General features: G+C 42.6%; 1 protein-coding gene across 1 annotated transcript in view; it reads right to left on the minus strand.

Annotated features, from left to right (window-relative positions):
- The window catches only part of igf2r (insulin-like growth factor 2 receptor), a 114,981-nt gene that overhangs the window by 36,493 nt on the left and 64,536 nt on the right, over positions 1–13,952 (minus strand). Inside the window, 5 exon segments of the mRNA XM_055639440.1 lie at positions 243–330; positions 2,843–3,021; positions 3,735–3,878; positions 9,172–9,342; positions 12,088–12,259. Coding sequence (XP_055495415.1) covers positions 243–330; positions 2,843–3,021; positions 3,735–3,878; positions 9,172–9,342; positions 12,088–12,259 — 754 coding nt within the window.

Below are 13,952 nucleotides of genomic sequence, written 5' to 3' on the forward strand. Positions count from 1 at the left end.
CCATCAAATCTATACCGCCATGCAATCTTGACTGATCTATCTTTTCTTCTCAACCCCATTCTCCTGTCTTCTCCCTAAAATCCTTGACACCCTTACTAATCAAGAATCTGTCAATCTCTGCGTTAAAAATACCCAATGACACATGGTTCTTGTCCCTGATGGAACAAAATTCAAAGGCCCATCACGGAAGAACATAATTTAACTTAAAAATGTGTTATACTGTCAAATGCACAAACTGTTACCTTGGGCCCTACGAACCGGACATGCAGCAGGTGTACGCCACACAAAAAGAAACTCGCACTCTTCTTCATCTTCAAACACTGGGGAGCCCTGCAATGGAAGAAAGCAAAGTTACCTTAAAATTCAGCAAGCCAAATTGGAAAGATGCATCTCTGAAAACAGATCCCGAAAATGTTTTCCCTCAAATCAACTACAAAGTTTGTCTGTTTAGATAATTGATTCAATGTGGCGTCAGCTGTCAGGGACCTTAATTGAGCCAAGAATGTGGAAGCCAAGACTGTTCAAGGCAATTTAAGAAGTACACAAAATCACACATAGTTTTGATGATGCCAATGAGGAAAAGAGCTTCCACACAGGATCGTCCAGATAATTAGGTTCAAGGAACATCTAGAGGATTCTCAGAATCTAGTCTTTTTCCTTACAAACTTTCTTTTAATTTCAAAAATAAAAATTATTCAGAACCAAAATGAACAAAACAAAAACTCTTCATACATTCTCTATACATTCAAGTGTCACTGAGTAGTGTTTGCACTCGCCTTTAAAGAAAACACCCTTGCCACTCTGGCAAGCAGATAAGGATTTGTCGACACAATTTGTGGGACGAAGTGCCTGTTCCTGTGCTGTACTGTTCTATGTTAAAGGACCACAGAAACAATTTTCAAAGGGGAAATCAATATATACTTCAAAAGGAAACATTAGTTGGGCTATGGAGAGGAGCAAGGAAGGAAGACATTATTTTGAAGCACCAATATCCCTCCAGGGATGAATAAAGTTTTATTGTATCATAATACAGGCAGACTTCCTAAACAATTTCTCTTCATTCGGCCTTTGTCCAACAACCTGCCAGTCAAAACCCCCCATGTCGGTATCCACCCATCACTTGCCAGGCATTCTCATGCCTCCATCTCCCTCCTCTCACCACAATCAGACTGAAGGGTCGTGATCCAAAACTACACCTGTCCATTTTCTCCAGAGATGCTGCCCGGCCTGCTGAGTTACTCCAGCACCATCTTACATTGTCATCCAGCATTTGCAGTACCATGTTTCTACTCTATGATTAGGTGCAGATGAATTTATGTTTATGTTTATTATTGTCACATGTACAGAAGTGCGGTGAAAAGCTTTGTTTTGCATGCTATCCAGCAGATCAGATAATATGAAGTTAGACACAAAAGACACAGAGCATCTCCGGAGAGAAGGAATGGGTGACATTTTGGATCGAAGTGCCCTGAAGAAGGCCTCTTCAGAAGAAGAATCTAGACCCGAAAAGACACCCATTCCTGCTCTCCCGAGATGCTGCCTGTCCCGCTGAGTTACTCCAGCATTTTGTGTCTATCTTCCGTTAAAACCAGCATCTGCAGTTCCTCCCTACACAGATCAGACAATACTGTACATCAGTACAATCAAGTCATACTCAAGTACAATAGATAGAGCAAATGATAAGATACAAACTGCGTCTGAAAAAAACTAAGGAATTCAATGAATGAAGCACGATCACAGGCACTCGTACACCACTTCACACTAGAGGCGGCACGGTGGCACAGCGGTAGATTTGCCGCCTTACAGCGCCCGAGACTTGGGTTCGATCCCGACTACAGATGCCGTCATAGACTGATATTGCATGGAAATAGGCCCATCGGCCCAACTTGCCTACAAGTCCCAGCTACACTAGTCCCACTATGTATCGGTACGGAATTTGTACGTTCTCCCTTTGACTGTGGGTTTTCTCCAAGATCTTCGGTTTCCTCCCACACTCCAAAGATGTACAGACTTGTAGGTTAATTGGCTTGGTACAAGTGTAAATTGTCCCTAGAGTGTGGCATGGTAATGTTAATGTGCGGGGATCGCTGGTCGGTGCGGACTCGGTGGGTCGAAGGGCCTGTTTCTGCGCCGTATCTCAAAACTAAACTCGTGCACTATTATTTCTAGAAATCAAAATGTGGAAACAAGGAACTGCAGATGCTGGTTTATAAAAAAAGAGAAAGATGGAGTAACTCTGTGGATCAGACAGCATTTCCGGGAGAACATGGATAGGTGATGTTTTGGGTTAGGACCCTAGGTCTGAAGAAGAGTCCTGAACCAAAATGTCACCCATCCATGTTCTCCAGGGATGCTGCCTGACCCACTGAGTTGATCCATCTTTCTCTTTTTTTATAAACCAGCATCTGCAGTTCCTTGCTTCCTCTTCTAGAAAAGAAGTTCTGAACATTAAACCCCAAGTTGCACCATTTAACGCCCATTGACACAGCTTAGTGCATTTCTCACAATGCATTTGTGATATACACAAAGTGCTGGAGCAACTCAGCAGATCAGGCAGCATCTCTGGAGAAAAGGAATAGATAACATTTCGACTCAGGGTCCTTCTTCAGGTGACATTCCACCCGCTCCTTTCCTCCAGAGATGCTGCCTGACCCGCTGCGTTATTGCAGCACTTTGTGTCTATCTTCGGTATAAACCGGCATCTGCAGTTCCTCCCAACGCATGTGTGATATGGTCCGAAGCACGTCTCAGAAAATGCCCATTCCTTCTCTCCAGAGATGCTGCCTGTCCCGCTGAGTTACCCCAGCATTTTATATCTACCTTCAGAAAATTATAAACTTACCGAGACTTCATCACATTGGAAGAGGATATGTGTGGAATATCGCCGACCGTCTTTGCACTCGTCACCATTCAGATAAACAATACTGATGGAGCCGTCAGTTCCCGCCTGTGGGCGCATCTGAACATAGCCCAGGTTCTGACTTTTATCAGCGTACTTTACACAAGATCCAATAGCACCACCTGCAGAGTGAAACACCACACTATTTAAACTGTACCTATGATGCAGCTTTATAGGACTCCTGGAAAGTGGCAACACACACAGAGTGGGAAAGAAGACATATGGTACACTCGTCTTCATTGGTTGAGCATTGAGTATAAGAGCCAGTTAGTCATGATGCAGCTTTATAGTAATTAGGTTTGGCCGCATTTGGACTATTATAAGCAGTTCTGGCCACCATTACCTGAACAATATAGTGGCTTTGGAGAGGGTGCAGAGGAGCTATATCAGAATGATGCATAGATTGGGGGTATTAGATCCAGGGAGAGGTTAGACAGACTTGAATTGTTTTCTCTGGAACACTTTGGAAGGGGTACAAATGAAGATTACCAGAATGATGCCTGGGTTTGGGGGTGTTAGTTACAGGGAGAGGTTGGACAAACTTTGGATGTTTTTTCTTAATTTATTGGACTTTTTTTTGTGTGTTACATTATGTTATCTATTGAGTACCTGTGTTTCCAGACCTCTAATGCTGCTGCAAGTAAGAATCTCATTGTTATTTTTCTGTATATATGACAATTAAACACTCTTGACGATTATTTTTAATCAAGTACCATTGAACAAGTCTCGGCATGGACGAGTTAGGCTGAAGGGCCTGCTTCCATGCTGTATGACTACGTGCCATTAGAAGTGGATGCTTGTCAGCTTCACTGGCCCACCTGATGTTTATGCTCACCTGGACAACCGTCAACTGGAGGCAAAGGTTTGCAGACATTTAGATAAAATGTACGATTCTTCCCGTCTTCAGCTGTGTCGATGGCAATCCAAGGACCGTTGTCCTTTGCAAGCTCACTCAGATCGTATTCGTTACCGGCTACATCTGAAACCATCCAACAGAGAAAACTCACTGCACATGCCAATGAAATAACATTCCCTTGCCAGCAGATTTTTGGCGCAGAGGAACCCGACTGTCAAATGTATTACTGTTTCCCCATTACAAGCACAAACCAGATTTTTGTAAGTAAAGTAAAGCTTCAATTCAATTCAAATGTAATATAATGATCTGATGAGACTTTAAACTTTAGAGATATAGTGCAGAAACAGGCCCTCCGGCCCACCAAGTCTGTGACAACTAGCTATTATCCCATACATTAGCACTACTCTACACACTTAAGACAATTTACAATATTACAGAAGCCAATTAATTAACCTATAAACCTGTATGTCTTTGTAGTGTGGGAAGATACCGGAGCACCCAGAGAACAACAATGCTGTCACACGAAGAATGTACAAATTCCGCACTGACAGAACCCGTTGTCAAGATCAAACCCGAGATCTCTGGCGCTGTCAGGCAGCAGCTCTACGCTACGTCACTTTGCCGCTAACAGTGGAAAAACATGCACTACATTATTATGGAGTACGTCAGAGAGCAGCTATTGCCGAGATCATACAAGAGGTGAAAAGAATGACCAGAAAATCTCTCTGAACTTCTTACTAAAATACAGAAGGCTGTTCATTCAGATAACCAAGGGTTCTTCTGCCACTGGAAAGTTACAAACCTCACTCCTATACATTCTCAGTAATGGAGGTTTATTTAAAACTATATTTTCAATGTCTCATCATTTACTTCTGTTTCTTTCTGCACATCTTCGTGCTAAAGAAATAAACATGTATCCCCTACACATTGTTCTGAAATTAATGCTCTATAATCACAAACTGCCATGTAAAAAGATTCCCGGTCTTTCCCCAGGAGCTCAGTGGTAGAGTTGGTGCCTTACAGCGACAGAGACCCTGGTTTGATTCTGACTACAGCAGCTGTCTGTGTGGAGTTTGTATTTTCTCCCTGCGACTGCGTGGATTTTCTCCGGGTGCTCCGGTTTCCTTCCACACTCCAAAGACGTGCAGGTTTGAAGGTTAATTGGCCTCTGTAAAATTGTGAAAATTATCCCTTGTGAGTAGAATAGTGTTAGTGTCTGGTGTGATCGCGGTCGACATGGGCTCGGTGGGCCGAAGGAGCCATTTACGTGCTGTACGTCTAAAGTTTAAAAAGTTTTATTGTGTGCTGTCGTGCAATAAAATATGAACAACATTCAATTGCCTTACCTTTTAAATTTTGAACCAGTGCATACAGATGGGGTGTTTGCAAAAGTCAATTACATAATCCATTTATACGTTAGATCACTTTCATGAATACAAACACCGAGCATATTCATTGCTACCTCACAATGCCGAATAAGGATTTTAGTTTTGTCATATGTACTGATACCGTGAAAAGCAATGTTTTGCATGCTATCCAATCAGATAATATGCATAAATACAATCAAATCAACAAGTGAAAAGCAAATGGGGAAGATAGAGGGCAGAATATAGCATTGTGTTGCATCTCTTCCCTAGAGAGAAATTTCTAATCAGTAAAGGAATCCAAACTTAAAGAAATACAAACTTAAAGCACAAGGCATTGGGGGTTCAGTATTGATGTGGATAGAGAACTGGCTGGCAAACAGGAAGCAAAGAGTAGGAGTAAACGGGTCCTTTTCACAATGGCAGGCAGTGACTAGTGGGGTACCCCAAGGCTCAGTACTGGGACCCCAGCTATTTACAATATATATTAATGATCTGGATGAGGGAATTGAAGGCAATATCTCCAAGTTTGCGGATGACACTAAGCTGGGGGGCAGTGTTAGCTGTGAGGAGGATGCTAGGAGACTGCAAGGTGACTTGGATAGGCTGGGTGAGTGGGCAAATGTTTGGCAGATGCAGTATAATGTGGATAAATGTGAGGTTATCCATTTTTTGGTGGCAAAAACGGGAAAGAAGACTATTATCTAAATGGTGGCCGATTGGGAAAGGGGGAGATGCAGCGAGACCTGGGTGTCATGGTACACCAGTCATTGAAGGTAGGCATGCAGGTGCAGCAGGCAGTAAAGAAAGCGAATGGTATGTTAGCTTTCATTTGCAAAAGGAAGGCAAAAGGATTTGAGTATAGGAGCAGGGAGGTTCTACTGCAGTTGTACAGGGTCTTGGTGAGACCACACCTGGAGTATTGCGTACAGTTTTGGTCTCCAAATCTGAGGAAGGGCATTATTGCCATAGAGGGAGTGCAGAGGCGGTTCACCAGACTGATTCCTGGGATGTCAGGACTGTCTTATGAAGAAAGACTGGATAGACTTGGTTTATACTCTCTAGAATTTAGGAGATTGAGTGGGGATCTTATAGAAACTTACAAAATTCTTAAGGGGTTGGACAGGCTAGATGCAGGAAGATTGTTCCCGATGTTAGGGAAGTCCAGGACAAGGGGTTACAGCTTAAGGATAAAGGGGAAATCCTTTAAAACCGAGATGAGAAGAACTTTTTTCACACAGAGAGTGGTGAATCTCTGGAACTCTCTGCCACAGAGGGTAGTTGAGGCCAGTTCATTGGCTATATTTAAGAGGGAGTTAGATGTGGCCCTTGTGGCTAAGGGGATCAGGGGGTATGGAGAGAAGGCAGGTACGGGATACTGAGTTGGATGATCAGCCATGATCATATTGAATGGCGGTGCAGGCTCAAAGGGCCGAATGGCCTACTCCTGCACCTAATTTCTATGTTTCTATCAAATGCTACAGGGAAAGGCAGGTAGGTGCACCCATTGAATGCCAGATCGGAGTGGCAGAGCAGACTCGATGAGCTGAATACTTATTTTTCTCCCGCATTATGCCGTGTTTGGAGAAAAACGCTTTTGGACTAGGTTTTAAGTTTATTATTGTCATTTGTACCGAGGTACAGTGAAAAGCCATATATCATACATACTGTAGATACAATCAAGTTCAACTCGAGTACAATACAAAGAGTGAAGGGGAAGACACAAAGTGCAGAATAAAGCTCTCAGCATTGTAGCACATCAGTTCCATAGATGCAGCCCAACAATGAATGCACCGAGCACCTTAAAGGGACAATACCTAGCATATGCTACCAGGGATGCCGCATGATTGGCAGCCTCGCCAGCAGTCTGTCTGTTTTTTCATCTTTTTAAAAGTTTGTGTAAATATTTTCCGGTTTGTTTTATGTGGAGTGAAGGGATGGGAGTTGGGGGAAGCTTTTTTCAGTTTCTTACCTTGCCGGAGATGCGATTATTTTCCGGAACGCATCTCTGGTCGCTCTGCGGCCTACCATCGATGGAGCTGGAGGCCTCCTCAGACTGGCTTCGAGCCCCACCATGGGGTGGGGACGTAACATCGGAGTCGATCCCTTGTCTAGGATCGCTTGCGGACTTTACAATCACGAGCTCGCAGTCTCGGGAGAGGCTAGTCGGGAGCTCCAACTATTCAGAGGCTTGACCAATCCCGATGTGGGTTTCCATCACCCACGAGGAGGAGCTGACATCCCTCCGTTGCAGGAGCTGATCGCCCCGATGCGGAGAGCCCAAATGCCGCCGGCTACGGGAGTCAAGATCATCCCGTCAACGGAGGGCTTGAGGCCCCCGACCACAGGAGAGCAAAGAAGGGAAGAGATCTGAGCTTTTTTTTTTGCCTTCCATCAGAGTGACGAAATGTGGAGGAGTCATTCAGGGTGTATGCTCATGTTAAAATATATTTTGTGTGTTCCGTTGCTTTTTATTTGTATCACTGACTTGGCAAATGAAATTCTTTGTATGTTGCAAAACATATTTGGCTAATAAAGTATTATTGTGATTGTGATATGGTGTCTACAGCAGCAATAATTCAAAAGACCCTTTTAAGTGCGATTTTCAAAACACTTAACAGCTAGTGGGAAGAAATGCTCCCTACTAATAATTCTTAATTACATTTGGCAGATGCAGTATAATGTGGATACATGTGAGGTTATCCATTTTGGTGGCAAAACCAGGAAAGCAGACTATTATCTAAATGGTGGCCGACTAGGAAAAGGCGAGATGCAGCGAGACCTGGGTGTCATGGTACACCAGTCATTGAAAGTAGGCATGCAGGTGCAGCAGGCAGTGAAGAAAGCGAATGGTATGTTAGCTTTCATAGCAAAAGGATTTGAGTATAGGAGCAGGGAGGTTCTACTGCAGTTGTACAGGGTCTTGGCGAGACCACACCTGGAGTATTGCGGACAGTTTTGGTCTCCAAATCTGAGGAAGGACATTATTGCCATAGAGGGAGTGCAGAGAAGATTCACCAGACTGATTCCTGGGATGTCAGGACTGTCTTATGAAGAAAGACTGGATAGACTTGGTTTATACTCTCTAGAATTTAGGAGATTGAGATCTTATAGAAACTTACAAAATTCTTAAGGGGTTGGACAGGCTAGATGCAGGAAGATTGCTCCCGATGTTGGGGAAGTCCTGGACAAGGGGTCACAGCTTAAGGATAAGGGGGAAATCCTTTAAAACCGAGATGAGAAGAACTTTTTTCACACAGAGAGTGGCGAATCTCTGGAACTTTCTGCCACAGAGGGTAGTCGAGGCCAGTTCATTGGCTATATTTAAGAGGGAGTTAGATGTGGCCCTTGTGGCTAAGGAGATCAGAGGGTATGGAGAGAAGACAGGTACGGGATACTGAGTTGGATGATCAGCCATGATCATATTGAATGGCGGTGCAGGCTCGAAAGGCCGAATGGCCTACTCCTGCACCTAATTTCTATGTTTCTATGTTTCTATGATGAATTTTATGTAGTGAGTGGGAAAACACATCTCTCTTACAACCCGTGCCGAGCTACTCGGGGAAAGCAACCTCACCTTTCTATCAGTTGTGAATTTAACGGGCAGCTTACAACCTTTGGAATGGAAGACAATGTGCTGGAATAACTCAGCGGGTCAGGAGGCAGCTCTAGAGAACGTAGAAAGGTGACATTCTGGGTAGAGACCCTTGCTCAGACTGAAAGGTCCCAATTTGAAACATTATCAAGCCACATTCTCCAGAGATGCTGGCATTTTGTGTCTGTTCTTCAAGGACATTGAACATTTTGCACTAGATTTGGGGTTCTTAATTTATTGATTTTGTATTTTGTTTGCAAACCAGTTTCTGCAGTTCCTTGCATCGCTTTCTAAACTTTCAAATGGGTTCATCTTATTGATATATTTCGCAAAAAGCACTGGGAATTCAACAGAGCAGGAATTTATAACTCCACACCCACACCTGACAAACGATTGAAGGATTCATAAACAACCGAGTGACTAACTTAATTAGAAAGGGTTAAAGGCACTTGCTTACCACTGACCAGACAATCTACTGGAGCTGGTAAACAAGCCAACGAGGTAGAAAATTCAAAGAAGGTGTCATGGATGCGTGTAGCGGTTCCAATTTCTTCTCGCAGAAATGAGAGCTTCCCAGGATACGAATTAGTGTCACAGACAAAACGAATAATAAATGTGTCCCATAATCCTGCAGATTAAGCAATTTAAAAAAAAAAAACATTTGCACTGCAGATTAAACAGAAAGTTCAAAGAGTCACAAGAGTGTTTGGATTGTTTTCTTTGGAACGCCAGTGGTTGTGGGGAGACCCGATATATAAAATGATGAGAGACATAGATAGGGTAGGCGGACAGAACCTTTATCTCCAGGATAGAAAATTCAATGTTAGAGGGCGCAAGTGTAAGGTGAGGGGCAAAGTTTAAAGGAGATATGTGGGGTAATAATTAAAAAAAATAATAATACACATGTGGTGAGTGCCTGGAACACGCTGCCAGGATTGGTGGTAGAAGCAGATACGATAGTGGCATTTAAGAGGCTTTTGGATGGCCATATGGATATGCAGGATATGGATTATGTGTAGGTAGATGAGAGATGGTCATGACATCATGTTTAGCACAGGCATTATGCACCCAATGCAAAGAGGTCCTCCTGTAGTTGTACAGGGCCCGAGTGAGACCACATCTGGAGTATTGTGTGCAGTTTTGGTCTCCAAATTTAAGTAAGGACATTCTTGCTATTGAGGGAGTACAGCGTTGGTTCACAAGGTTAATTCCCAGGATAGCGGGACTGTCATATGCTGAGAGAATGAAGCGGCTGTGCTTGTATACTCTGGAATTTAGAAGGATGAGGGGGGATCTTATTGAAACATAAGATTATTAAGGGTTTGGACATGCTAGAGGCAGGAAACATGTTCCCAATTTTGGGAGAGTCCAGAACCAGGGGCCACTGTTTAAGAATAAGGGGCAAGCCATTTAGAACGGAGATGAGGAAACACTTTTTCACACCAAGAGTTGTGAGTCTGTGGAATTCTCTGCCTCAGAGGGCGGTGGAGGCTGGTTCTCTAGATGCTTTCAAGAGAGAGCTAGATAGGGCTCTAGAAGATAGCGGAGTCAGGGGATATGGGGAGAAGGCAGGAACGGGGTACTGATTGTGGATGATCAGCCATGATCATATTGAATGGCGGTGCTGGCTCGAAGGGCCGAATGGCCTACTCCTGCACTTATTTTCTATTGAAGGGCCTGTTCTTTGGCTATGCTGTTCTATATTAAGATACATCACAGAAACAGGTCATTCACTCCCAAAGTCCATACTGACCACCTTGCCTGCATGCACTAATGCCCTTTGCCCACCTTGTGTCCGCATCCTTCTGTATCTTGACTATTTATGAGCATGACTAAACATCTCAAACGCAGTAATCGTATGTAATTTCACCATCACCTCTGGTAGCAAGTTCCAGATACCAACTATTAAGAAAATTTATTTAGCCCTTTGCACCAAAAACGCCCCATTTAAAACTTGTTCCTCTCATCTTAAACCTATGTCCTCGTCTTTCAACTAAGGACTGGGCTTTTTTACATTAGTATTGGAGTTATTAATATATTGAATTTTTGTGTGTTATAAATGTTGTGTCTTCTGTTGCAGACCTATTATGCTACTGCTAGTGAGAACTTCATTGTTGCGTTGTTGGTACATATGAGAATTAAACACCCTTGACTTGACTCTGCATACCCCATCATGTGAAAAAGATTCTGACTACCTCCAATATCCGTGCCATTTATAGTTTTATACACCTCCATCAGGTCATTTCTCACCCTCCTTTGCTCCACGGAAAATTGGGCCAGCCTATCTGATCTCTCTGCAACTAAATTCCTCCAAATATCAGCAACACCTTGCTGTACCTCCTCCGCATCTCCAGCACATCTACATCTGTTATACAGTGTGGCAAACAGAACCATACACTACACTCCAAGCGCCGGCTCACCATTATTTTGTAAAGCATGGTATTACAAAGCTTTATCTTCTCAATGTTTATATTCTATGTCCTTACCCATGAGGGCACACTTGTCACATGCCTTCTTCACCAACCCATCTATCACCTTGAGGCCACGTTCAGAGAAATAGACTTGGTCCCCAAGATACCCACGTATGACACTATTGAATGAATAGACACTAAGCTTCTGTGCTGCTTTTTTATTTTATGTATATTTTTTTATTATTATCAATATTTTTTTCTGAAATACAACATGTACCTCTGCTCATAAGCATTCCTTGGTGCCTTCCATTTATTGTATCTACCCTACCCTCATTTGACTTCCTTAAATGTATGATCCGACCCGACTTGGCTCCATCTGCCAACTTTCCATTGGATCTATATTCTGTTGTAGACAAACTTTTTTGTTTTCTTGAGGCAGAGACAGATTTCTAACCAGTGAGGGAATCAAGTGTTATGGGGAAAGGTGTAAAGGTGGATCGGTTGAATGTCAAATTAGCCACGATCCTATGGAGTAGCAGGGCAGGATTGAGGGGCTGATTGCTCCTGTTCCTCCCACAGGTTTGTGTGCGGGGAGAGACAGGTAAATGCTTTGGGATCTAAGTTTTTGATTCAAGTTTATTATTGTCACGTGTACCGCATGCTATCCAATCAGATCAGGTAATACTATCAAGACAAACTCAAGTACATCAGGTAAAGCAAAGGGGAAGATAGAGTGCAGATAGTTCTTCGCATTATAGTGCATCAGTTACTTGGAAAATATCATTAGATTACTAATAAACTGCTAGATTTACAGCTAGGAAAGGAATTTAAAGGAGTGGAACGATTGTATCGGATGATAGATCTTCCTCGAGGAAGATTGTATTGTAGGCCGGCATGGCCACTGGGGCAGAATGGTCCACTTCAGTACTGTACACTAGCCCTAGCACCGATTGTGGCCTTACCTGACTCCACCAACATGCTGCCTTTGTACATAAGAGTTGCGAGACCATCAGAAACCTGAAGTGCTGTTTCCAATCCGACAGGGCGTGCTGGGGTCTGACCATGCATTTCACACCCGGTGGCTGTCTTGTTTTCTATTTTACCACATTCAGCCAAACCAGCACAGATGTTGAGCTTTAAAAGAAGTGCATGAAAAGACTTCCATTTAAAAAGAGAAAATACTTTAATCCCACAAAAGATTAAAAAAATGGATTATACAATTAAAGTCCAAATCCACCAGTTTGCGCCATTAAACTACTTTGGGGATGTATGTGAACATACTGGGGTCCAGCATCAGAAAAGAGGGCCAATGATCATTCTGATATACACATTAGTCAACTATGCTTGTCTATGCAGCATAATTTCAGTTAGCAGCTCCAAATTCTAAACACATTACACAAGGAGTTACAGACTTCAGAAGGACGCTCCTGAATCGGTAGGAATATATTAGTCTTAAAGCCAAATGTCAAGTTACACAGTATTTGTTAGGAAGGATAGAAACAGTTTCCATTTAACGCCCCTTTCTTGGAAAGATGCATGAATACTCTCAGGACTTGTCATTGAGGCCCAAGGAATAGATACAATATACAGCACCACATCTGCTATAATCTGAGGAAGGATCCCGACCAAAAACACTACCTATTCATGGTCTCCAGAGCTGCTGCCTGACCTGCCGAGTTACTGCAGCACTTTGTATCTTTTATGCTGTACTAAATATTTCAGTAACATTGAATTAAATTGAATACTTTGTCACATGTGACAAGTCAGAGTGAAATTTTTTTGCTTGTATTTGCAATGGACATGTTTTAATTATGTGATACTGTGGCGCAGCTGCCGTCTCACAGCGCCAGAGACTCGGGTTCGATCCTGACCTCGGGTGTAGTTTGTATTTTCTCCCCATGACTACGTGAGCTTCCTTCGGTTTCCAAAAAATGTGTGGGTTGTAGGTTAATTGGCCTCTGGAACAGAGCCCTAGGGTGTGAATGAGATTGTAGGATAACATAGAACTATTGCAGATGGATGTTCTATGGTCAGCATGGACTAAATGGGCTGAAGGGCCTGCTTCCATGTTAAACCCCATTTGCCCCATAAACTGATTTTATTTGAACATTTGTTCTTTCAAATTGTTTTTTAGAATGTTTACTTTTATGATGCTCTTTTGTACCAATTTCTCTTTATGCATAAATCATTCAATATTAAATGCAACATTCTACCCAATAGTTATGACTCAAATATTGCACTGTTTATTACCAATTCCCACAGTTTAACCAACAGTAATTTGTCCCTCTCATTTCCCAGAGCTACTTCATATACTCTGCATTTTTACTGATCATTAGCCAAGAGCATTTGGATAAGGAGGATCATTCCTGCAAAGGTCCATGGCCTTTTGAACACTTGTGAAATTTAGCCCATTGGCAAATCAAAAAAAAGTTAGCGCTGCAAAGAATTTTCATATAATGACATGACTCAGTTTGACATGGAGGATCTTTGCGTAACAGTTTAAAAACTAGTGCCCACCATAGTGTTTGGGACAAAGACCCATTATTTATTTATTTGCCTCTGTACGCCACAATTTGAGATTTATAATTGTAAAAAACACATGTGGTTAAAGCGCACATTGTCAGATTTTAATAAGGGCCAATTTTTATACATTTTGGTTTCACCATGTAGAAATCACAGCAGTGTTTATACATAGTGCTCAATTGGGTTCAGATCGGGTGATTGACTTGGCCACTCAAGAATTGACCTTTTTTTAGCTTTGAAAAACTCCTTTGTTGCTTTAGCAGTATGTTTGGGATCATTGTTTTGCTGTAGAATGAACCGCCGG

This window comes from Leucoraja erinacea, chromosome 8 (genome assembly GCF_028641065.1).
Source record: "Leucoraja erinacea ecotype New England chromosome 8, Leri_hhj_1, whole genome shotgun sequence".
NCBI classification, from domain to species: Eukaryota; Metazoa; Chordata; class Chondrichthyes; order Rajiformes; family Rajidae; genus Leucoraja; species Leucoraja erinaceus.